Source organism: Balaenoptera acutorostrata, chromosome 9 (genome assembly GCF_949987535.1).
Source record: "Balaenoptera acutorostrata chromosome 9, mBalAcu1.1, whole genome shotgun sequence".
NCBI classification, from domain to species: domain Eukaryota; kingdom Metazoa; phylum Chordata; class Mammalia; order Artiodactyla; family Balaenopteridae; genus Balaenoptera; species Balaenoptera acutorostrata.
Window position 1 is genome coordinate 104597254 of NC_080072.1, and position 26174 is coordinate 104623427.

General features: G+C 40.6%; 1 protein-coding gene across 3 annotated transcripts; it reads left to right on the forward strand.

The window, feature by feature from the left end:
- The first annotated feature begins 2595 nt into the window (after positions 1 to 2595).
- On the forward strand, positions 2596 to 25799 carry STT3A (STT3 oligosaccharyltransferase complex catalytic subunit A). Of its 3 annotated transcripts, none has more exons than XM_007183406.2 (18): positions 2596 to 2694; positions 4772 to 4898; positions 5671 to 5731; positions 8014 to 8135; positions 8515 to 8660; positions 9857 to 9947; positions 11252 to 11358; positions 12059 to 12223; positions 13512 to 13692; positions 14545 to 14700; positions 15656 to 15747; positions 16435 to 16590; positions 16848 to 17036; positions 17957 to 18073; positions 18191 to 18293; positions 21976 to 22164; positions 22965 to 23080; positions 23980 to 25799. In XM_007183406.2, the coding sequence occupies exons 2-18, from the start codon at positions 4811 to 4813 to the stop codon at positions 24016 to 24018; spliced, it is 2118 nt and encodes a 705-aa protein (XP_007183468.1). In that variant the 5' UTR covers positions 2596 to 2694; positions 4772 to 4810; the 3' UTR covers positions 24019 to 25799. The 3 variants fall into 3 exon arrangements, with proteins under 3 accessions (XP_007183468.1, XP_057408963.1, XP_057408964.1); XM_057552980.1 differs by lacking the exon at positions 2596 to 2694 and adding an exon at positions 2915 to 3015; XM_057552981.1 differs by lacking the exon at positions 2596 to 2694 and adding an exon at positions 3368 to 3389.
- The last annotated feature ends 375 nt before the right edge of the window (positions 25800 to 26174 follow it).

A 26174-nucleotide genomic window follows, 5' to 3' on the forward strand; every position in this document is an offset into this window, starting at 1 on the left:
CAAAAAGATTAAGACACGGAAAAAGTTAAGAATCGTGGAGGTATCCAAGAATCAGATCTGACGTTTGTTTCAGAAAATAACAGAAGCATGGAGACAATAAAATCAGGAAATTTTCGGGACTTATGACGAAAATTGGACTTTTCATATAGATGCTTTTCACTGCCAAGTGAAAAGCAATGAAAGGAAAAACAAAAACTTTTAAAACCAGATGGGATCTCTATGGAGAAACACCAGGAAAATAGGTTACCTCCAAGAGGCTGACTCACATTGCTGTTAGACTTCTCAAGAACAACTCTGAGTAACAGAAGATAAAATTGTAATGCCTTGAAAGTATGCTTTTATGTGTGCTTGTGTGTATATGGGATGGGTGGGTCCCAATTTCGTTCTTAGAACTCTAAACCTAGCTATGCTATCAAGGACAAAATAAAAGCATTGTTTGCTTTCCATTCAGCTTTTCTGAAAAAGTTACTTGAAGAATCTATCGAAGTGAAAATTCCAAGAAATAGATGACTAATTAAAACAAACACCCAACCAAACAACATGAAACAGTGGAATCAGAGTCATGAAACAGTGGAATCAGAGTGCACTGAGAAGAAATCTTGGTAATACAGCTATATAGCATACTTGGAAAGGTGGGTTCTGGGGAGAACATCTTCAAGAAGAAAACATACTGTTACTCTGGTCTGCTCCAGGTGAAACGAAGACGTGTTTCTTTGGATCAATAATGTAAAAGAGGTAAGTAGACACTTCAGGAAAGACCAAAAGCTCCACAGGAATGACAACTCCTACAAAGCAAGCTAAAAATAGCATTATTTTAAACAACTGATAGGACTGTAAAAAGTTTTTCGGAACCAAATCAAAACTTTTGGTCCAGTAAGTCAGGAGGGAGAGAGATTAACTGATATACTGAATGTTCGTATATAATCTCTGGGTTTATAATAACTTTAATTTTCCCCATGATTTTGCCACCCTGACTTTTACTTATAGATAAGCCTTTCCCTATCAACTGATATTAAAGAATCATCCTAAAAATAGTATTAGATTTTTTAGAAATTGTTATTGGAGTACAGTTGATTCTTGGCTTAGATTTTGAACTTTGTTCTTTAGTAGTATATTTTGACTTCTGAAAAAGTTGACTTAATTGTACCACCTGGAAAGTTAAACATATCCCTTTAAGAAACAGGTTTAGTAATTCAAAAAAAAAAAAAAAACCGAGAACCTCGATATCTTAAATGTTCTTGAAACAGTATTTTTTTTTATGTACCGGAATCTTTCTAATTTTAATTCCTTTTTTCTTTTTTAAAGCAAAACTCGTTTTGAAGAAGCATTTGCTTGAAGTTCTGCAGTTCCTTCAGGTTCAGCTTCAGTTTCCTTCTGTTAATAAAATGACACTGAACACATAAATACAAAACGAAAAAGCAGATCTATTGACTCATAACATCCTGGGGTGAATCTGGTCGTGTAAATTTTGAAAACTACACGTGATTTTGAAGTACTGATTTAATATGCTTTCAGTAAGTTTGGTCGGTTGCACTCAACAGTAGAGTAACCGTGAAGAGAAAGTGCCACTGGCACTAAATTTGAACACTTGCCGGATGCTCCCATATTTGTCGGTGTGGCTCTTGCTCACTGAGATGTGTAGGGAGTGGGAGTGCGTGTCTGAGAGGTGATGGAATTGGCTGCTGAAACTTCACCCCCTTACGTGCCTTCAAGCAACGTTTCTTTGTGTGTGAGGAGAGAAGGGGAAGAGAGGCAGTTAGGGCAGTTTTCACTGGCAGGTTACTTACAAAGGGGTGAGCAAAGCACCGCCAGGCTGCAAGCTGGTTCCGGGAAGAAGCTTGTCTACGCTTTGGGAGGACCGCCTCTGCGACCGTGGGGGACTCAGCCCGCGGCGTAGATTCTTCCCACCGAACCCCGACGACCCCTTTAGCCCTAGGCATGCTCATTCACGAGGTCAGGGGCTTAAGAAAGGGAAATAAATGCCTCGTGACATTTGCAGGGCTCTCGTCCATCGCAGTTTACCGGAGCAAAGTCAAACATAGCTCTTGAGCGAACTGTCAGACAAGATCCTGCACAAGAGGTAGCGGTCTGGACCGGGAAGCGATTGAGGTTTCATTGAGAATAGGTAGAAAATTCTTCCCACCTCTCCTTTAACCTTATATTAGGCAACATCAATTTCTACCTTTAAAGAAACGAAACTCTCAGAAACGGAGGCGACCGACCTCAGCCCAGCTTTTCGGGATTTGTAGTTTCTGCCCATTCCTTCGCGTAGTTTCCGCTTCTTGTCACGTGACTGTGCTAAACGCGCCACACCTTCCGCTCGCGACTCCTTCGCGGCCCGCAGACCGACACGTCACTGCTCGGCCCTCAACCAAACTGCTCCGAGTGTGTTCTTTCCGCGCTCTCGCTCTCACGAGCCGGCCTATCGTGGCTCGGCGGTTGCACGAAGTCCCGCCTTCCGGCTGCTAAATGATATCTGTATTGTCCAGTTAAAAAATGGGAGCGCGGCTTCGTCCACGCCTCCGAGTCTGACAGACAGTTCCGCCATCCTATCGCTCTCTTCAAGTGTCCTATTGGCCCTGAGCCAACCAATGGGGAGCGGTCCGGGAGGCGGACCCGACGCTGCCAGGGTTGGGTGCGCCCCTGAACGGATGGCAGGGGGAGGCGAGCGGATTCTTGAGGAAGCCGGGTCAGGTGAGAAGATCTTAGGATATAACTTGAGGGTTAGGGGCAGGTGCAGTCCAAGGCGCTGGTGGGGCTTTAACGGCGTCGGGCGTGGGCGTGGGCGCGGGCGCGGGCAGAGTCTGGGGCCTTGCAGAGGAGGGGGTGTGTGGCGTGTGGGGGACGACCTGGAATGGAAGGATGGGGGGATCTAGGATGGGGCGGGCGCTTAGGCTAGGAGGGCGTGGAAAAGATCGGACCCTGGGACTAGTCCTGGAGGGGATGGCGCTCAGGATGCTGAGGCGGTGGGGTGTCCCGCGCTGGGTGGTGTCCGGGGTGTTGCATTTCGTGAAGGTGGGAGACGGAGGGAGGAGGGACGCGCAGGAGTGAGCAGAAGTGGGGGAGGGTGGGGCGAGTGTGAGAAAGCGTGTGGGCCAGCGGGTGGGCAAGTTGCCGTCTTCGGAACTAGAGCCAGGGTGGGACAGGGGGCCACAGCTTGCCGGCACAGACGAGGTGGAGGACAGATACCAGGTGCTTTAAGGAAAGTGTCTTTGCCTTTATTTGCTTTAGAGGTGTGCGAGCACGACCAGAGAGCACAGTATGGAAACCCCCTTAAGGTCCTGGCCTAAATTACCAGCTCCTTTACTGAGTTTTCAGGTAGAGGTTCTAGTACTCTCATTTCGTCCACTTAGTCTTCTAGGCGTGTGGCTCATATCAGCTCAGCGGTGGTAAGTTTTCCTGTTTCAGGCGTGGGAGAAAACAAGTACAGACCTGAGGGATGTGGCTGGATTAGGGGCTACCTGGAGTTAGGTGTTTAGTTTTGATTGCAAGATAAGGTTTTCCTTTGGGATTAGGATTAAATGTAAAATCGCCCCTCTGGGACAGTTAATTATGGAAAAGATGTTTGACTTACCACAGTTGGAGCTAGAAATACATGATTCTTCATGCCTTCCACCCTGTCCAGTGTTATTTTTTCCGCTCCTTTCCTCTAGTAATAGTGGGAGAAATATCAGGAAGGATCCAGGTTCCTTTTTTTCCCCTGCAATCTTGTACAGTGTTGCATATTCTTTATTATCATACTCTTTGTCACTTAGCCCTTGACCAGCTTATGGTTTAAGACGGCAGTGCTGTCTTAAACAGAGATAGCTAACCTCCTAATTAGTGCTGGTAAATCTTGTCCTCCAAGTGATCACCATTCTGGATGGTCTGCAGCCTGCTTCCCTCAACATTTTATTTTAATATAGTACCCCCATCCCACCACCCCCAGCCCAACCTTTCTTTGCTTTAGTAGGAAAATTTTATTCTCTTTTCCTTCCAGATTGTAATCTGGTTCCATGAGCTGTCTCTGGGATCAGTGGCTTAAATCAGCAGTGTCAATTCCAGGATGCTTTGAGACAGCTGATGGGAAGTGGGCGTAGATCTGAGCAGTAGTTATAGTGTGATGTAAGCGATTGAAAGTGCAGTGATCTATGTGTATCTCCCTCTCTTCCTGAGTGCATGACTGTACGTGCATTAGTGAGTGAGCAGTCGTGCTCTCTAGTCGACCCTGCAACTCCACTGGGATTTGGAGCAGAAAGTTTGCAGCCAGTCAGTTGAAGCTGAAATTTAGGGCTGTAAACTGTGCTGATACAGTCATGACTTCTGTTTCTCAGCCTTCTGCTTTCACTTCTGTGCTCATTCCCTGCTTTCTTTCATACATTCCTGCCTTTTGAATGCTCTGTTTCTCCATTTAATTATTTTCTCTATTTCCAGTCTTTCCTGTTTTCTTTGCATGTCTTCCTCCAACCCCCTTTTTTCTGTGTTTCTTCTTTACTCCTGTTGTACCACACTGTTGCCAATTGTGCGTATGTGCTTGTTAGCTGCGGGGACTGGGAAACAGAATTATGGTGATAGAGTCTCATTCCTTTTCATCCTTGACTCACAGACCTGACGTGCCTACTTACTTGCCAGTTGGTCATAATTCAGGCTTGGCTTGGGTATTAGTATTAGCCCTGACCCTCTCTGGTGTGTGCATTACTCCTCTGTGTTTCTCTACCACCATAAAATATGAAACTGAATTAGGTAAATTGAAGGTGTTTAATATCTTACGGTCTTGACTTTTCCATTTTAGCTATTTGAGTGTCATCTGTTGCCACCCATTGATGTCAAGATGACCAAGCTGGGATTTTTACGGTTGTCCTATGAGAAGCAGGACACACTTCTGAAGCTTCTTATTCTGTCAATGGCTGCTGTGTTATGTGAGTGTGCATGTGGACCTCTCTTTCTTCAGATATGGAAAGGAGAAAATCTTGAAAAAATCAACAATGGCTCGCTTAAATGCCTTGTTTTTTTCCAGCAGATTGTAATGTGTTCTTTTTACTGTTCTCAATCAGTAGAATTCTGTGAAAGCAAAATAAAAGAAACACAAGGATTATAAAAGTTGGGACTAGTGATCATCTGGGAAAGAATGAGAAGCACGCTGTACTAATTGTTTTCTCTTAGGACTGAAAGAGATACCGGGGACTCTGAGATACTGAATTTTGTAAAAGATACTTGTCTTCTGTGGTTGCCTGCCTTAGTATTTCTGAAAATCTCTCCAGAACTTACTCTGTTTTCTTAGGTTTTTCTAGCTCTTCATGAGTCATAAGTAGTCTTGATTTCCTTACCTCTTAGTTTGCTTCAAACTGAGGTTTGGGGAGGTAAGGTTGTGGCGGGGGGGAGGTCAACATATATACAAGACGACCATGTAAATTGGGTGCAATATTAGTAGGTGAATGTGTTGTCATAGGCCTTGATAATAAGTAGTTAAATGTGTCCTACTTAAGTGGAAGTGTAGGTGTCATTGTCAGGGGAAAGCGAACTTCTTTGTTTCTTCTGTGTGGGAGGAATGGATAAATACTTTATTCAGCATCATTTTGTATTTCCTGTGACTTGTGTGCTGGATAATACTATTATCTCTATAATATTACTACCTACTATTGTTTTTCATGGTACATTACCATTAAAATAATAGTTCTCTGGTTTTTGCAGCGTTCTCCACTCGTCTCTTTGCTGTCCTGAGATTTGAAAGTGTCATCCATGAATTTGATCCGTGAGTACCTTTGCTTGGTCTGGTATTTCCTTTGGGAAGCATTCAGGTTCATGGTTTTCAGATTCACGTTCCAGTGAGCTCTCCGTGATGAGGATGGACTTTCTATACATTTTGGGGGGAAAACTCTCTCAAGTTTTCCAAAGGAGATAATTGTCTCCTTTTGAAACATTTCTGTTGGAATTTGAAACCAAGCGAGTCTCTCAAACTCTTAAAAAATGAGAGAGGCATTGCTGGTGTGCCTATCACTTCAGATCTGGCTAAGCTAAGAGAAGCCTGGCTTCTCAGCTTGGTAGACAGTTAATGCTGCAGACTGAGGGAAAGGGGCCTGGGCCTGGTGTGTGTTTGAGGTTCAAAAGAAAAATTATAGGTCATGAACTTGAGATCTGTGGCTTTTTTCTGTTTAACAGTGAATATGATAGAAATTGGGCCTGTCAGTTAAGTTCTAAGACACTGAGGAAAATTTAAAGCTGTGAGTTGGATTGGAGATTTTATTAGATAAAAAGAGGCATAGGTGAAAAACATTTACTGAGCTTCATTTTGTTCCAGGAACTGTTTTACAGATTATCTATAAATCCTTACAATAACCCTACGAGAAGGAGGTAGTGGTGTCTCCTTTCCACAAATGTGACTGAGGCTGGCAGAGACCATTCAAGGTTACACACAGAGTAAATGGAGGAGCCAGGATTTGAATCTACGTTTGTCTGTTTCTAGACACTGGAGTAACTATATTATATTACCTAACGTTAAGGCTTAATTAAAAATTTGGAGAACCAGAATCATAGGTTCTTGAAACATCATTGATATCTTAAAAATAGCATATTCAGTTTATGGAGCATTGATTCAAGTTTAATACCTGCATGTATTTGCAAATTTGTCGTATTGTTTTGTGTAGATATTTGAAAGCACTTTGGAGGCATACAGATCTTTTCTTTGCGGCCTCCCAAATCAATTTTTTCTGGGTTTTTTTTTCTCTCTCATGGATGAGGAAACTTATATCCTTTTGTTTCTTGATCACCAGTCTGTTAGGGCTTTTTCTCAGACCCTCTAGATGAGCGAACACTGAGATGAGATGGTCAGGGAAAGCAAGAGCATCTGCTCTGTAGTTGTAGAGATGGAAGGGACTGTACAGATCATGTGATTTGACACTTCTTTTTGCAGAGCAGGAAACTGAGGCCCAGGGTGTGAACCCAGGCCAGACCTTTTCCCACTAACTTGCACTTCCTCTGTCTCACTCTGCCTCTCCTACTGCTAGGTAAAGGACATGATTCTGACGCATGTTGACTGCCTGCTCCCCTCATCCCTTCTGTCTCCCTGACAGTTACCAAAATAACATTCATCAGCAACAACCAGAAGGATAGAGATTTCTGCCATCTGCTACTCTACTTACTTCAGCTGCTAAAACTTGACTGACCAATGAGGAAATAGGGTTAGAGGGGTGGGCAGGAAAGATGGTTAGTCATGATTATCTTTAGTGATTAAACAACTCCCTTTATTTTATTTATTTGTTTATATTTTTATTATTTCCATATATATTTTTGTCTTTCTTTTTTATTTCTTTTTAAATGAGAAACTTAAGAGAAGGGGTTACATAGCTTGGACCTAAAGAACTGTGTCCGTGTATAACTAAGCATTTTATGTCAAGTATTTTTTATGTAGTCTGTATTTTTATGCTACCATGGAGGTGGCATTCAGAACTATTTTAGATAACAACATGAGTAGATCTAATTACAAGTTTAAACACTTATTAAGAAGTTTGTGTTATGGAGTGGACTAAAAAATGTTCATCCTGCGTATGGTGTTACACCCACATCTTTAGAGATGCTCATCACCTAAAGTTATCCTTGTCTCCTTGCCTGTGGTATGGAAATATTCTTCTGTGTGTTCCCGTCACTTGCAAAGAGTCAAGTCTATTGGTGTCCACATCTCAGCTGTCCTGTCTTTTGAGTGCTTGAATTTTCTGACTGGGGCTAATGCCTACTACATGCCAGCCTGGTGAAGCATTCTTCTTGAGTGTTTTCTTATAAGGTTAGACTACGGTTGCATTTCCTTATGAGAGAAGCAGTGCTTTAACTGAGACAAGCATGGAGCTAGAAATGAGGAGGCTTATGCTGATGTAAAATGATTTTTCATGCTTGAAATACTTTTTGGTACCAAACTGACTTTTATTGGAGCAATGATAAGTTCCTCAGTGGTGTAACCTGAGGAGCAAAAGTCACTGCAAATTGAGGCAAGTGTTTGGGTATGGTGAGGAGGAGACACAATTCATTTCTTTCTTGTTATAGGTACTTTAATTATCGGACTACCCGGTTCCTGGCTGAGGAGGGATTTTATAAATTCCATAACTGGTTTGATGACCGGGCCTGGTACCCTTTGGGACGAATCATTGGAGGAACAATTTACCCAGGTGAGGGGAACAGGATTTTTTTTCTTCACAGCAGTAAGATATTTGTATATTATGGAACAGTGTCTTTTATTTCTAATATCTTCGTTTTGTGACACTTGTAATTTCATTCTGATTGCAGATTCCTAAAAGTAGATCTTATATAGAAGGGAGAACATGTATGGGAGAGCGGGCATGGGTAGTTTTTCATAAATTCTGGACTTCTGCTTGAATCCATAGGAGAGAAATTTATAGGCCTCCTGCAGTTGCTGTATTAGTATTTCTGGTGGTTTGTCAAAACCTGTCTTATCACTTTATTGATACTTGGATTTTCCCTTTCTCTTTCCCTTAAGGTCTTTGTCTTACTAGGATAACCTATTGGCCTTTCTTCTTCTTGTTACAGGCTTAATGATCACCTCTGCTGCAATCTACCATGTCCTCCATTTTTTCCACATCACCATCGACATTCGGAATGTCTGTGTGTTCCTGGCCCCTCTCTTCTCTTCCTTCACCACCATCGTCACGTACCACCTTACCAAAGAGCTCAAGGTGAAGGATTTGGGGTGACAGGAGGCTTGGGAATGAATGTTGTTGAACCTCTCAAGTTGATGCTAAAGGGTGGGGGACTGAGAGCCTTAGAAGGGCAGGGAGCCAGGGGCTAAAGACAGCTTTTGCTGAGCCGAATTACTGAGTTCACCCCAGCCCCTCCCTAGAATGTGTGGTTTCTTATTATTAGCAACTGTTTTTCCTTATAAGAGAACATATGAAGGTCAAATATAAATTGCTACATACGGGGAAAAAAATATTTAAAATGAGGTTTAGATTTTGAATTCCTCACAATCTAAGGGAGAGGAAAAATAACTACAAGAAGCGTTCCGAAGTGGTTAGTTCTTCCTACTGGAAATGAACAGTTAGCAATTATTTGTTGATTTTTTTTCAAATGTTTATTTAAAAATTCTTAAACCACTTGGCTTTTATAGTAGGCTCCATAATACTGACTCTCTTCTTCTAGGTTTCTGCATTGCTGACCCTGGCTCCCTGGATGCTATTCTTAGTTTGTGGCTATGGTGTCAGGGAGATACCTGAGAGGTGATAGACTAGTAGGAGGGCTTGGGAAACTTGAGTTTAATTTGGAAACGTTTTCATCCTTCTCCTTGCTGCCCGTGTTCCAAATTTGACTCTTTCGAACAGACAAGTCCTTCCTTTTCTGGAGTGTGGGTTATACTTTGTTGTTCCTCTCTCCTGAGTTCACAGATTGGCTAGGAATATTCCAGCTTTATTATCTAAGCTCCCGGCATCTTTAGTCCAGAGAGATTGTCACCTCTCTTTGTTGGCTTTTTAGCTCAAATACTTATGGTCTTCCTTTGATTGTCCTTGAATAGCTTGTAGAAGTGTGACTGGTGTTCCTGTGGTGTGCAGATATTGTTAGGGGTAGGGACTCATAAGTCTGGGGATACTCCAGCCAAACAGCCCATTCTGGGGCAGCATCTGACAGCTTACATGATTTGTCTGTTCTTAGCATGTGTGTACTCAGTTTCAGACTTGACATCATCGCGGGGAATTGGTTGTGAAGTATGTAGCTTTCTTGTGCTGCGAACATTTCTAGCATTTCTAGCACCACATCTACCATGGAAAGTGTCAGACTGTCCTCTGGGCCCATTGTAAGCAGAATGGACTAGCGGATCCTCTCTTCTCTTTCATAGATGTATTGGTGTTAACTTCCTGTTACCCCTCTTGTCTTACAGGATGCAGGAGCTGGACTTCTTGCTGCTGCCATGATTGCTGTAGTTCCTGGCTATATCTCCCGATCTGTGGCTGGCTCCTATGATAATGAAGGTAAGACTTAAAGTGCTGAAGAGGATCTGTTCACCTCATTAGCCAGTAGAGCTTCATGAAGTGCAGTAGAATCTGGGTTCAAATCTGTTGTTTAGTGATAGCAAAAATGGTGTCTGGGTGAGAAGATTAGAAATGGGCAGGAAGGGACTTCCCTGGCGGTCCAGCGGTTGAGACTTTGCCTACCAGTGCAGGGGGTGTGGGTTCGATCCCTGGTCAGGGAGCTAGGATCCCACATGCCTCTCGGCCAGGGGACCAAAACATAAAACAGAAGCAATACTGTAACAGATTCAATAGAGACTTTAAAAACAGTCCACATCCAAAAAAAAAAAAGGGCAGGAAGGGACCTCAGACAAGTTTATATTCTCTGTCATTTCCTCTAGAAAGGTAGCTGGTAATTTTCCTTATATAAGGCCTTTGGCTCATCTCTGTACTCCTAAAAGTAGAGTTAAGTTTTAATGTTGGTTGGTACTATTGTTTTAACATTGTAATCATTTGCTTTATTTTCCTAGATGAGAGGAATGGATATTCTTAAAACTATAGTGACTTTTATTGACTTATTTCCAATTCAACCTGTATTTATTGAATGTTATTGGTAAAACAGTGTTAGGTATTATAAAGATAGTTAATGAATAGGAGTATTGGCTTATAATTAAGGAATTATAGGGATAGATAATGAATAAAATTATGTTAGCCCATAATCTATTAACACAGATTAATGCAGACTATAAAAATAAATAATAATGGGCAGATAGTATTATGTGCCACGAGAGAGGGGTGAACAGAGTACTTTGGGAACGTGGTGAGAGGAGAGATTAATTCAGATCTGGGGATCACGGAAGGCTTTTTGGAAGTAGTTGTATTTGAACCGGGCCCTGAAGCTGGAACTTCGTTAGGCAGATATTAAGGAGAGAGGCAGTCAGGGCAAACGGACCAGCTTGTGGTAAGACGTAGAGGCAGGCTGGTGCTTCATAGTACGGGACATCTTTAGGACTGAAACCGCAGGGAATTCAGTGCCTGGAAAGAATAGTAGTAATAATGACTAACACTTACTGAGTGCTTGCTGCATGCTAGGTAGTATTCTAAGTGCTATTTACATGCAATAGTTAAATTTGTCTTTACAACAGTTTTATGAAGTAGATACTATTATGGACTCTTTTACAGGAAACTGAGACAAAGGGAGGTAGAGTAATTACACTGTTAATGGGTAGTAGGTCTGAGATATGAATCCAGGTAGTTTGTTCCAGAACAGTATTAAATACTATTCCAGCATGGCCTTTTACTGAATTTTTGTGTTCCTTCTGCAGGGATTGCCATCTTCTGCATGCTACTCACCTACTACATGTGGATCAAAGCAGTAAAGACTGGTTCCATCTATTGGGCAGCCAAGTGTGCCCTTGCTTATTTCTACATGGTAACTCTTCACTCCCTACTTTCAGGAGTCTCTCTGTCTGAATACGTATTGGGATCAACTGATATAAATTGGAAGTAGCTCTTGGGCTTTGAGACCATGAACTAGAGGCTAAAAGTCTTTATTGTCTCTTGTGTCCATACAAAGCCTAATCCAAGGCAGGCAGGGATATCCATTGTATAATAGCAAGATAGAGATAATTTTTTTAATTTTTAAAGGTCTCCGGATACTATATTTCCTATGGGTACATATTGGTTGGCCAACTCTCTTTTCTGGTGTGTTCCTCTTAAATTTTTCCTTTCCTGACGTATATTTTTTTCTCTTCAATCTTGTAAACACCGAGACTTCTTTCCTTAACTGCTTCCACTTGCTCACGTTTCCCTTGAATCCCTAAATCCTCTGTGTGACCTTACAGTAGGGTGTATCCAGATTAATGCTGAGAGTTGGGGGCCTCTTGTTTTGTGATCGTGATGGCAGGAGCCATAGTGAACAGAGGATCGAGTTACAGTAATGGGTGTTAATTTGATTTTCCTACTTAAAGAAGTCAGTTATTTAAACTCTTTAAACCACTTGGTGTAAATAAAGTTTTTGGTTACTGTAAAGAGATGTTCTTTAAAAAGGTCACAGGTAACATCCTAAGGTACAATGGTGGTGATCCAAGGAGGAGTGCTCAGACGAACTTTTCTCTTTTACCCTGTCCTAGGTCTCTTCATGGGGAGGGTATGTGTTCTTGATCAACTTGATCCCGCTTCATGTACTGGTGCTGATGCTCACAGGACGTTTCTCTCACCGGATCTATGTGGCCTACTGTACTGTTTACTGCCTGGGCACCATTCTTTCCATGCAGATCTCCTTTGTGGGTTTCCAGGTGAGCCCTAGACTGAGTGGGGTTTTTAGCTTCTTCCCCTTTTTCTAAGCAGCTCCAACTAAATTGATTTATCTTGGATTCTGGTGAGGATAGTAAAACTTATTCACAGGTCTCACCTTGCTAACACTGCTTCTGTTAACTGAAGCAACAGAGTCATTGGTCATTAAAGTCTGCCTCCTGGAGTGTGTTAATATTTGTTCATGAAGTTTGAATTTAATGACTCCTAACTTGGCTTAGGTTTATGGGAGGAGGAGGGATATTTTGGTTGAGCTGAGTTAATGTGAGTGATCACAGTTATCTTTTTCAGTCCTTTTTAATGCGAATGACTCCATTTAATAGTAATGACCCCTGAACTTTTATTCGGGCCTAAGGAAAGTTCTTTAACAAGCAAAGCCTCAACCTTTTAACCGCATTACCCCACAGGGTTAAGAGACAGCTATTAAGTCAGAGAATAACGTGGTATGTGTGATTTCTCATGTAAAATTCTTATGAAAGTGGAATCCTTATTCAGGTCAGCAAGTATTTCTTTACTGATCACCTGCTGTATGCAATTTGCTAATACCTGGGAAATGTTAAAAGTAAATACCTGGGAAATGTTAAAAGTAAACGTGTGGTTCTGGTCCTTAAGGAAGTCACAGTCTTGTTGGGAAAGAAGCACATGCTTCTAGAACCACTAGTCTGCGGTCTAGTCGTTCTAGAAATATGGTTCCTGGACCAGCAGGGTGAGCAGCATCTGGGAACTCATTAGAAATGCAGATTCTGGGGACCCGCCACCGATCTGCTGAATCAGAAGCTCTGGCGGTGGGGCTCAGCAGTCTGTGTCTAAACCCCACCTCTTCCTGTGTCCTGCCATGATTATGATGCCTGGAGGAGTTTGAGACCATTGGTCTAAGTTATGGAAGAGATCTAAAGGGTGTGGAGTATAGAGGAGAGTGATGGATTTCAGTTTGGTAGATTAGGAGGAAATGGTATTTGCATTGGGCCTTGAATGATCAGAATTTCCGTGAATGCAAATTTTGGGAAAGTGAGAATTGCAATCGAGGCTCAAGAAATAGCCTGAGCAAAGGCCAGAGATGTGATAAGGTTAGAGTGTGGTACACTTTGGCGGACTCTAAATATTCTTTGGAAAATGAGGCGGGTGAATTAGACCCTCCTCTAGATTGGTCCTAATTCCTTGGTGGCCTTAGAACTCATTGGACCCTTTGGTCTGAACTTGGTCAGGATAATTCAGGTCAAGGCTGGACCCGTTCTTTTCCTAACAGTCTCATACATATGCTTTCACCTACAGCCCGTCCTTTCATCAGAGCACATGGCAGCCTTTGGGGTCTTTGGTCTCTGCCAGATCCATGCCTTTGTGGATTATCTACGCAGCAAGTTGAATCCACAGCAATTTGAAGTTCTTTTCCGAAGTGTCATCTCCCTGGTAGGCTTTGTCCTTCTCACCGTGGGAGCTCTCCTCATGCTGACAGGTAGGGAAGGCTTTTAGTATTAAGTGTAAATGGGTATAAACATAGAATAAACTCCAAAAATATGGGTTATTTCCTGGCCACAGAAAGATTCATTCTTTTCCTCCTATTTCTCTTGATTTCAAGCATATAAAGTCCAACTTCTGCACATTCAATCCTCTTGTCAGCCAGTGTCTGGATTCAGCATAGAAAGAAAATCATATTAGATCAGCTCTTAATTTCAGAAGACCCACACTTGGTGACAGGACTGTATTTTACCATGCTAATCTTTCTCCTCTTTGTGTGTGTGTGTGTGTGTGTGTGTGTGTGTGTGTGTGTGTGTGTCCTTTTCTTTCCTATTGGTAGGGTGGGAGAAATCCTAACATTGCTTGCCCTACAGTGTGGCCTCATCTAATCCCATATGACAAAACCGTGGCTGTTTAGTTTGGGTAGCATGCCACATTTTCCTCCTCTCTTCATCTTCCTCACGTACACTTCTCAGAGTCTGATTTGATTTTGCCCAAGACTCTGTGTATTCAGAGCAGCACTGGAGGACTGAGTGACTTAGTTTATAGCATTGGCCTTGGTTTGACCAGATTTGTCCTAAAACCCTTCTAGGAAGTATCTCTGCCTCCCTTCTCTCTGAGTTTGTATACAACCTGACTTTATTCTACTGACTGTGCTGACAAAAGCACTTTCAAGTTTGAAAGAAAGGAAGGAGTGAAATTCTCAAAGTATTGGTGGCATTTAAACAAAAACCTCGTCCTCCTCTGTCTCAGAGAAGCTTATTAAAATGGAAAGTTGTGATTAGTTAGGATCACATGTTATTTTGCTTCAGAAGTAATTATGAAGTATTTGTTGCCTCTTTGCTTCCAGGAAAAATATCTCCCTGGACAGGGCGTTTCTACTCACTGCTGGATCCTTCTTATGCTAAGAACAACATCCCCATCATCGCCTCTGTGTCTGAGCATCAGCCTACGACCTGGTCCTCGTACTATTTCGACCTGCAGCTTCTCGTCTTCATGTTTCCAGGTCTGTCTGCCTTGTTCTGAAGTGGTCTTCTTTCTAAGAATCATCATTTGATTCAAACTAAGGAAAATACCCTCATCCTTGTGTTTTTGTTGTTGTTTTTGTTTTTTGCCTGTTTATCTATGCAGTACAGAGGATGGCTAAGCACATTTTTCTAATATTTGAAGCAGAGTAGAAGTCAGAAGTTGAACAATTACAGATACTGGCAAGTTCAGAGTCTCACAGTTTTCTGTTCATTTGTATCATAAGTTACAGTTCAGCCCTAGTTCAGGGTTTTTGAGTACTTCTAGTATACCCCGCCCCTCATCCCTGACTCCTCCCCGTTTCTCTTCTTGGCAGTATTGAATTTTGAGAATAGGCATAGCTGACTGTAAAACCTCTTCATCTAACTTATCTTCTGGCCAATTCAGATATGTCTTAGAATTTACCAGTGGTAGGGACTTTTTTTTTAAATTAAAATAACGTTTTTTTTCTTATTATGAAAGTAAGTTGTCATTTGTAAAAATATAGACAAATATTTTAAAAAGTAAAATTTCAGGAGTTCTCACCACACACCTGTTGCTACTGTTAACGCTTTGATGTATATTCATCCATTTATTTATTGATTAGAAGTCAGATGATAGAGTTTTTCCTCTGACTTTTAAAATTTCATAATCATGATAATTTATGTTATTTAGTATTACTTTAGAGAAATAATATTTAAGATATATCATTTGTTTTTTAAGTACAGAGGTGTGTAAAGAAGAAGGCATATGGTTCATAAACTTCCACAGCAGTATTTTAATTGATGTATTTTATTCTATTTTATAAATATTCTGTAATTAACTACATCCTTAATGTTGGACATTTATGTGGTTTCAGATTTTTTGCTGTTTTAAAGAGTGCCGTAGTAACTTCTTTGCATGTATCTGTGATTGTTTTTTCAGGTTTTCACTTCTTTTTACTTTTACTTTTGTAGTTGGTCTCTATTACTGCTTTAGCAACCTGTCGGATGCCCGGATTTTCATCATCATGTATGGTGTGACCAGCATGTACTTTTCAGCTGTGATGGTAAGGAATGAATGCCTGCAGTCTTAGCGAACCTTTCCACCCCTAGCTCTGAGGGTTTTCTTCGTCCCCCTGCGTGGCAGGTTCAGTGCGGATGCTGTGCAGGGGCTTCCCTCTGAGCACTTGAGGGGCTGCGTGGTAAGGCTGCTCACTGTTGTTGATCCTTCCCAGGAACGTATGGGGCACTCATACATTCTGATTGTGGGGCCCACCTTCCTTGGATTCATAACCCTTGTGTTAGGGAGACGCGCTGTGTCACTTGTTGGAGAAAGTGACCCTGGGCGGGTTCCTTCCCCTCTCTTTCTGGTGTCTTAAAAAGGGAGATGATGTTTTTTTCTTAAAGGCCCGGGTTCTGAGTGCTAGGTTGTTAAAAGAGAGAAGAGAGTTTATATATTGCAGTTAAGTCAGTGCTTCTCACACTTTTTTGATCCCAAACCACAGTTAAGAAATACATTTTATATCATATCATTGCTCAGGGTATACATATATACATGTAGAACTGAAAAACAAACTTTAAAAAAATATATATTCTACTATAGATGTATCAAGTATTTTCTCTTCTATTTTGTTCCATTCCACTGACAAATCATGTTTGTTGAAAACCCCTAAATTGATGTCGTCATCTACTAATAGGTTGAAATCTGTAATTTGTAAAACACCGATTGTGATCTTGCTTCCTGTTTTTTTTAGGTGCGTCTGATGCTAGTGTTGGCGCCTGTTATGTGCATTCTTTCTGGCATTGGAGTCTCTCAGGTGCTGTCCACTTATATGAAGAATTTGGACATAAGTCGACCAGACAAGAAGAACAAGAAACAACAGGATTCTACCTACCCTATTAAGAATGAAGTGAGAATTAAGCAACGCAAAGAACTGGCTTGGGGAACTGTGTGTGTCTGTGTGTGTGTGTTTGCATTTGTATTTTGTTTATTTGTTTGAGTGAGGGGGAGTAAAGTAGAGCACTGTCACAAGAGGTCGGAATGAACTCATATAGCCTCTAATTTATTCCGAGTCATCTCATCTATATTACTGACTGTGTGTAAGAAGCTGTTCTGTGTTACGTAAATTTAATTTGGTTTACAACATAGTTCTTCTTCCTTGTCTAGGTGGCAAGTGGCATGATACTGGTCATGGCTTTCTTTCTCATCACCTACACCTTTCATTCAACCTGGGTGACCAGCGAGGCCTACTCCTCTCCATCCATTGTGCTGTCTGCTCGTGGTGGGGATGGTAGTAGGATCATTTTTGATGACTTTCGAGAAGCGTACTATTGGCTTCGTCACAATACTCCAGAGGTGAAGATTTGGGAGGCGTGGGATTGTGCGGTAGGAGGAAGGGAGAGACATTTGATGTTATAGTGAATCAAATAGCTTTTAGATGGGTGGAAAGCTTGGAGAAATTGGAACTATCGAACCTGGTGTTGAATGAGCCTTAAAGGTCAACCTCCATTCAATTCAGGATTTTTTCTATAAGTGACCTTTACTGGTAATTATCTGCACTCTGCTTGGATACTTGTATTGACAGCATGGTGATTTTATCATGAGGTAGGCCATCCCAATTATAAAAGAAGAAAAATAGTTAATAAATAATACATGTTTATTGTAGAAAAATCAGAAAATAGAAGCAAAAAAAAGAAAAAAAAAGACATAAAGTTTCCCATAAAGGATCACCTAATGATAACCACTTTTAACATTTTGGTTTATACCTTTTGAGAATCTGAAGTGATTTTCTTTCCAATAGCTACTGGGAATGGCACTTCTGAGTTAGATTCTTATAAGAATTTCTTAATCCTTGTTCGTCCTATCCTGTGATTTGTTCCCCCTCTCCCACCCCCCTTCTTTTTAGTAACTGATTATTGTGACTTTGTTTTTGGTCATTTATTTAATACGGTTATCTGATGACACCGGGCTGTTTATTTGGAAATATTGCACAGCCCACTACACCTCCCGCACCATTATGCTTGTTTGTATAAGATGATCTGGGATGAAAGTGCTGGCAATGTTGGGTTGTATAATTTGCGTTGAGATTTCATGATTGTATGTAAATGTAGGACCAGGTACCAAGATGTATTTTCTTGTTGGGCATATGTTATTCTGTGAAGAAACTGATTAATTAGCAATATCTCACTTCCTGTCAGATGCCCTTCCACCCCTCTTGTATTAGATTTTGGAGGCAGTGAGAAGCTTGTTATTTCCATCTCCCATTCTTCTTTCAGGATGCGAAGGTCATGTCATGGTGGGATTATGGCTACCAGATTACAGCTATGGCGAATCGGACAATTTTAGTCGATAACAACACATGGAATAATACCCATATTTCTCGAGTAGGGCAGGTAAGGTGAAGGGGTCATTTGAGTGTTTGATGCACAGGGTCTAGTGGGAAATACTTCTCCATGAGGGATCATATGGCCTGGAATTTTGCGCTGAGAAATGTGCGTGTGTTTTTCTAGGCAATGGCATCCACAGAAGAAAAAGCCTATGAGATCATGAGGGAGCTTGATGTTAGCTATGTGCTGGTCATTTTTGGAGGCCTTACTGGGTATTCCTCTGATGGTAATGTACTTGATTCTATTTCTAGCTACAAGGCATAGATTCTAAGAAAACTAGATGAATCTCCTATTTTTCTATCCTTTTACCAATATCTTATCAACATATTTTCTTAGTTGGGGAAGTTTCTAAGTATTTGCAACTTGTGGTTTGGTTATTTTGATTTTTTTTTTTTTTTTTTTTTTGCAACAGTTAGGAAGTAGATATAAAGAATTCTTCTCATGTAGGTATGGCATGCTATAATTGTCTAAAGACCTAGGAGTAGTTCCACAACCAGTGAACAATAGAGAATATAAGGCTTCTGGAAATGAGCTTAAGAATTAGCATTTTTTAGTGGGTTTAAGCCATAGAATCATCTGCCAACTTAAAATGTTTTATATATATATATTTATATGGCATATGTTAACCATGTTCCCTATGATTATTAGCAAAATCATGTGTTTAGAAGAATCATCCAAATATAGTTCTCTGCCTTAAAAAAAACTTAAAAAAAATTAAAGCAATACCTGTTTATATTTTAAAATGTTAAATACTTCTGAAGGTTTATAATAAAAAATGGTGGTCCTCTGCCCCTAAAACTACCTTATAACATCAGTTCCCAGGAAAATTATTCCTTCAGTTATTTTTTCTAGTACTTATGTACATATTTCTAAATAATATGTATATCCTGCTATTCATTGATCGATCATTTTAGATACCCTGTGTCAACTTCTTATTAAGGTAGATAAGGAATTTAGTTCTTTGTATGATCTCCTCCCCCTTTCTGTCTTGCATCTTCTCAATAGAGTTAATGATCAGTTTTTGGTTAAATCCAGATAAAGTGTTTTCATCATGACTAAGTAAATATTATTTACTGCTGAGTCAACCTGTACACCATGGTTACATTCTTATCTAGAATAACTTGTTTTCCTGCAGTTAATTACCTCATATTTCTGTCTTATTTTCTTTGAATATGTGGTTGCTTCTTAGAGATGTTCAGATTTTAGATTATGTCTGGCTTCTGATGTAGACAGACTTAACAAATCCACCTGGAGAGTACATGTAAAGTGTCAGTATAGAGTAATAAGACTAGTTTCTGTGTGTGGTGTGGTTTGTACAAGCAGAAGAAGAATAATGATAGCAGGGATGTGGTCCCAAGGACTTGAACTTTCACAAACAATTGTTTCAGCACCATTTGGTTGTGTGTGATTATAGGTTTTTTTCTTGCTAATAATAATAATTTATCCAAATAGTACAGGAAAGTATTTGTGTATGTATGTATGTTTGTGTGCATATGTATTTTTATATATGCGAATGTACACATGTATATGGTAGAAATGGATAGTTCCCTGAAATCTTTAGTATTCCATGATACGTATATATATATATCTATCACATTTTCTTTATCTGTTCATCTGTCGATAGACTAAGGTTGTTTCCATGTCTTGGCTGTTGTGAATAATGCTGCAGTGACTGCTGATATCTCTTTGGGATATTGATTTCATTTCTTCTGGATATATCCCCAGAAGTGGGATTGCAGGTTCACATGGTAGTTCTAGTTTGAATTTTTTGAGGAACCTCCCTACTGACTCCTGTAGTGTCTGTACCAATTTGCATTCCCACCAGCAGTGCACAAGGATTCCCTTTTCTTAGCATCCTTACCAGCATGTCTTTTGTCTTTTTGACGAGAGCCATTCTAGCAGGTGTGAGGTGATGCCTCATTGTAGTTTTGATTTGTGTTTCCCTAATGATTAGTGATGCTGAGCACCTTTTCATTCATGTACCTCTTGGCCATTTGAATCTCTTCTTTGGAAAAATGTCTTTTCAGGTCTTTTGCCCATTTTTAATTGGATTATTTGGGTTTTTTTTGCTATTGAGTTGTATGAGTTCCTTATATATTTTGGATATTAACCCCTTATTTGATATATGGTTTATAGATATTTTCTCCCATTCCATAGGTTGCCTTTTCATTTTGTTGATCATTTCTTTTGCTGTGCACTCTTCCATTCTCAAAGCTCGTCAGCTTTTTGCTTCAGACGTACCTGCCAGGGGGCTATAATATCAGTACTCTAAGATAGTTGAGTTGATGCTCTGGGGTTTTATTTTTGGTCCTATTTCTGGCTGTGTGGTCTAGGCAAGTCTCTGTGCTTCAGGTTTTCCATTTGAAAGATGGAGATACGATTGCAGATTCCATGAGGATAATAATATTATTTCTTGAATACTTACTGTGTGACAATATGTAAGGTAACATGCTCTTACTCATAACACTGTAGCAGCCCTGTCGTTGCAGATACGCTCGTCTTTCTAATTCGACATGTGAGGAAACTGAAGCACAGGTTCAGTAACTTGTTCAGGGTCACCACCTAGAATTGGCAGTGTGGGAATTCACACCCAGGCAGCTAAGATCCAGAGTCTGTGTTCTTCACCACTGTGATATTCCCTGGAACCCTTTTTAGTAGGGCAATAGGAATCTTTTCTTATGGATCAATGATTCATCATATACTAATCGTCTATTTCCCTAAAGCCTTTGGGGGAGATACAGGGAGTGACATATTCTAAGAGATAACCTGAGTTGATGGTGCTATCAGTATTTATGGAGCCTGGTAGTGTGTTTGACATAGAAATGTTGACTTCTCATACATGTGCTTTAGAAGTTTGTAACTTTGCAAGTGTAGGTCAAGAGGGAGCACATTCTCTCTTCTCTACCTTTTTGGTAAAGCTGCTACTCCCTAGGTCAGTGCTATCCAGTGACATGTGGGATCTACATACGTCATTTAAAATTTTCCATTAGCGGGGCTTCCGTGGTGGCGCAGTGTAAGAATCCGCCTGCCAATGCAGGGGACAGGGGTTCGAGCCATAGTCCGGGAAGATCCCACATCCCGTGGAGCAACTAAGCTCGTGTGCCACAACTACTGAGCCTGTGCTCTAGGGCCCGCAAGCCACAACTTCAGAGCCCGTGTGCCACAACTACTGAAGCCCACATGCCTAGAGCCCGTGCTCCGCAACAAGAGAAGCCACCGCAACGAGAAGCCCACGCGTCACAAGGAAGAGTAGCCCCCGGTCTTCGCAACTAGAGAAAAGCCCACACGCAGCAACGAAGACCCAACACAGCCAAAGATAAATAAATAAAATAAATAAATTTATTAAAAAAAATTTTTTTTCTATTAGCCATATCAAAATAAGTAAAGAGAAACAGGGAAAGTGAATTTAATAATTTTATTAAACTGAATATATCTAAAACATTAATGTGTAACCAAAATATTTTACCCACTTTTTTTGTTTGTTTTATTTTGGACTAAGTCTTAGAAATCCAGCATGTATTTTATACTTACAGCACATCTTAATTTGGACTAGCCACATATCAAGTGTCAGTAGCTACATGTGGCTAATAGCTAGTAATATTGGACAGCTTAGCCCTAGCTAATACCTGGGACTAACTTCAGTTATGACTTAAGTCTGGGCCAATAGCATAGGATTTTAGGAGTCTACAGGAAAATCTATAGGAAAAGCTGTATATTTTGAGGAAAAAAGTTTTGACCATACATTAGCTTTGTTATTTTTGTAACTTAGAGTTAAATGGTACTATACCCCATTAGAAAAGTATTTGGGGGAATTTCCTTAGACATAGTGACCTTTCATTAGGTGATTTAGCGCCAGCAACCTTTGTGATAACAGCAGTTTTTTCTTTTTCTTTTTCTTTTTTTTCTAGACATCAACAAATTTCTGTGGATGGTCCGGATTGGAGGGAGCACAGATACAGGCAAGCATATCAAGGAACACGATTATTATACTCCAACTGGGGAATTCCGTGTGGACCGTGAGGGTTCTCCAGTGCTGCTCAATTGCCTCATGTACAAGATGTGTTACTACCGCTTTGGACAGGTCTACACAGAAGCCAGTGAGTGATTCCTGATAATGTTAATAACAACAGTAAGAACTGTAATAGCTAACACATACAGTGTTTTTTATATGCCAGGCACTGCTTTAAGTGCTGTATATCTACTAATTCATTTAATCCTTACAACAATCCAAAAGGTGGATACTAATATTATTCCCATTTTATATATGAGGAAATTGAGGTACAAGTAGGTTCCTTAACTGCCCAAAGTCACATAACTAGTGCAGAGTCAGGTTAAACTCAGGCAGTCTGGCTCTAGCTTTTGTGCTTTTGCCCATTACTTTTTATTGCCTCTCAGTAAAAGGTATTGTAGTGGAGAAAGGAATGTGAAAGGGGATAGAGTGAGATAAAGGACTTTACATTTCTTCAGATAAATTGAAAGTAATTTGATTAAGTCTTTCTTTCTGACTTCTTTCCTTTCTTAGTTCTGCAGTTGGGGCTATTTTTTAATTAGATGCAGGCCTGTGACATCTGATAGGTTCAGAAGGGTTGCTAGTGTATCCCAGAGGCCATGGGTGGCAATTCTCAGGAACAGAGGTGCTTGGAAGTCAGCCCTCTGTCTCTTAGAAGAGATAACCTCCATGCGCTCTGCCAAGCATCATCTCGGAGGGGACGTGAGTTAGGGTAACACTTGATTTGCCCTTACTAACTGATGTCCTTTTCTGCAGACCCTACTCTCTAAACAAACTGCATGCTAGGGAATAACATTCCAGTGGGATGATTAATCAAGTTGACTTAGTATTTCTGTAGGAAATCAGCACTGTAGAAAGATGTGTGTCTCCTTTTTTGTCACTTTCTAGAGCGTCCACTAGGCTATGACCGTGTTCGCAATGCTGAGATTGGGAATAAAGACTTTGAGCTTGATGTCCTGGAGGAAGCATATACCACAGAACATTGGCTGGTTAGGATATACAAGGTGAGCAGATGTTACGCTGAGAAAGCAGCTCTAGTGCTTAAAAACGGGGCCACAGGGCTTCCCTGGTGGCGCAGTGGTTGAGAACCTGCCTGCCAATGCAGGGCACACGGGTTCGAGCCCTGGTCTGGGAAGATCCCACATGCCACGGAGCAACTGGGCCCGTGAGCCACAATTACTGAGCCTGCGCGTCTGGAGCCTGTGCTCCGCAACAAGAGAGGCTGTGATAGTGAGAAGCCCGCGCACCGCGATGAAGAGATGGCCCCCACTTGCCACAACTAGAGAAAGCCCTCGCACAGAAACGAAGACCCAACACAGCCATAAATAAATAAATAAATAAATAAATAAAGACTTTAAAAAAAAAAAAAAAAAAGGGGCCACATGTTTATAAAATAGGGATATTTCTAATGTCTAAAAAGTAGCTTGTGACTCACTTAGAATCTTTCTATTTTTATTTTAGATTGTTCTTAGAAAGTAGACGCTCCAGCCTTCTGTCATCCTAGAAGTGGTTACAGTGATATTTTTCCAGTTGGTGCTAGACTTGATCTGTTTTAGTGACTGTCAGTCTTGGGGCGGTGGGGGGAGAGAGAGGGAGAGAGGGACAGAGGGAGAGAGGGAGAGAAGGAGAGTGTGTGTGTGTGTTTTCGAACTACATTTTCTTCTCTCCCACTGAAGAACTTATGGCATAGAGAGTCACACAGAAGTGTGTTATATCTCTTACGTAAGAAAAGGTTGAGAACTCTTGCTGTATTTAGAAGAGTAGCTAGTCTCACACCAGAGCCAAACCAGGCAGCATAATCCAACATAATCTGTCCCCATCTGGGTGAACCCAGCTCAGTAGAGAAGCTCTCCCATGTTAACCTGATGATTGTAAATATGAAACTGATACCTTTCTGTTGCAGGTGAAGGACCTGGATAATCGAGGCTTGTCAAGGACATAAATGTTACGTCCGTTCGGCTCTGATCTGCCTCGCACTGAGTGTGTCACATTTACTGCGCAGAAGATGGTTTAAAAATATGCAGTTTATAAGAACAGAGCGCGATGAGATTGGAATTGTTTGGAGGTTTTGTCCTGGGCAGTATGGGCTGAGCCACATGGAATGATCTTTATAATTCTGAGCAGGTTACCAAATGAAATGTCATGGCTTTACTTTGGTCAATTAAAGGGGGGAATTTTTTTAAAAATGTGCCTTATTTGTTTTGACTTATGACTGATTTGAGGAAGCCTAAAGTTTGTGCTGGGCTGATAGAAGGACAGAAAACAGACCTCATCTGTGCTCTTAGCTCCCTAAATGAGCCACATAGGGGCATTCTGTCTTTCTCTCTCAAATCAGGAGAACTATCAAGGACTAGCTCAGATCCTACATATACAAACAATTTTGTCATTTCAAAAACTGCAGTACCTAGCACAATGCCTTGCACATAGTGGGTGCTCAGTAAGCTTTTACTGAACGAATAAAAGTTTGTGGGACCAGAGGAGTGCCATTTCTGGGCAGGAAAAGCAGCTGCATTGCCATCATGTCGCTGTTCTCAACATCTCTTGTCCTTAGAGGCTCTTTGACTACAAGGGACAGAAGGTGGCTAGCCAGACCTGATCTCACCAGTATTCTTTGGGACTAGCTAGGTGTTTTTTTTGAGCAGGAGTAAATCCAGTGATACTAAATCAGTAGTTTTGAAGACTTAAGGCAAACAGTGAAATTATTCTCAATGGAGAGGAAGAAACTCCTCCAACATTGTGTATAGAACTTGATGGTCAGTAGGTGTTTCTGAATTAGCTGATTTGTAACCATACGTATCTATCTGAAATCTAGCTTTTCAGTACTCTCAGTTATCCTTTAGCGATTTCCTTTAGCTCATGCACTAAAACTGTTGTGATTATTTAAAGGTGAGCTTCTCTCTCCCTTAGTCTCAGCCTCTTTGTTATTATATATCACTAACAAGCTCCATGATCTGGTTCTGAAGCCCTTGCCAAATTAGCTACAAAAAGCACAGGAGTTCCATCTATATTTAATGTCAGGACAAACAGCCTTATGTTCAGTTACAATAGGGTATTTTATGTATTTTAAGACATATGTCAGTGATGTGTATAAACCCTTAGTTATTAAAAAAAGAAAAAAAAATACAAGGTAACTCTTTACTGTTACCTGTTTAAGAAACAGGAGCAATGACATGACTTTCAGATAAGTCAAAATGGTGCTCCTAAAGGTATGCTCAGGTCTACCTGTGTACCCAGGAAGCAGCCTTCCAAACCAGTTTATGTACCAGGTGCTTCAACTGTGGGTGAGATTTAGATCTGATGTAAGATTTGATTTACTATATGTAAATACATGACTTGATTTATATACAGAATTCCTCCCTAGTGGAAGAGGTTATTCAGAGGTGGGTTTTTGTTTGTTTGTTTTTTTAACAAATATGAGTAATACCAGTTAGAGATCATTAGTGATTTGCCTCTGTAGGAATGGGATAACCCTTTATCACTGTAGTTGTTACTCTTATGATTTTAATTTTGTTACTTTCTAGGCTACATGAAGCTATATTTTTTTTAAAATTTACTTCTAATTTCCACTGTTACAGTGAACTTAGTGTAAAAGAAAATCAAATAATTCTAAAAAGCAACAACACTGTTTTCCACCCCCCACCCCCCCAAGGTACCCACTTTCAACTCAGCTGATTCTCATATTACTTACCTCCATATCATTAAATGACTTGCTTTGTTTTGCTATGTGTTGGTTTTTCAATTTTAGGTATCATCTGTTGACTTTCTGGTGTGGAAATTGAGGATTTGGTTCTTTTTCACCATCCTGCTATTCCCATGGACACACATATTCTTACCATCTCAAGGCTCTATTATAGTTATGGTTTAGGTTAACTCCGTAGTTTTCACCTTAAGGCTTTTCACAACTAGACCATGTGGTATATATACTGTTACTAATTTTTTTTTTCTGCATAACTTTTTTTTGGAGGGAGTTTTTTCACTTGTGTTTTGTAGTTGTCACTGATTTCTCCCCAGACTCACCTTCATTTGTGCCAGCTTCCTTTTAGTATGTTCAACTCATTAGGTATTCATTCTTAGAGATGTCTTCTGTTTTGGTATATT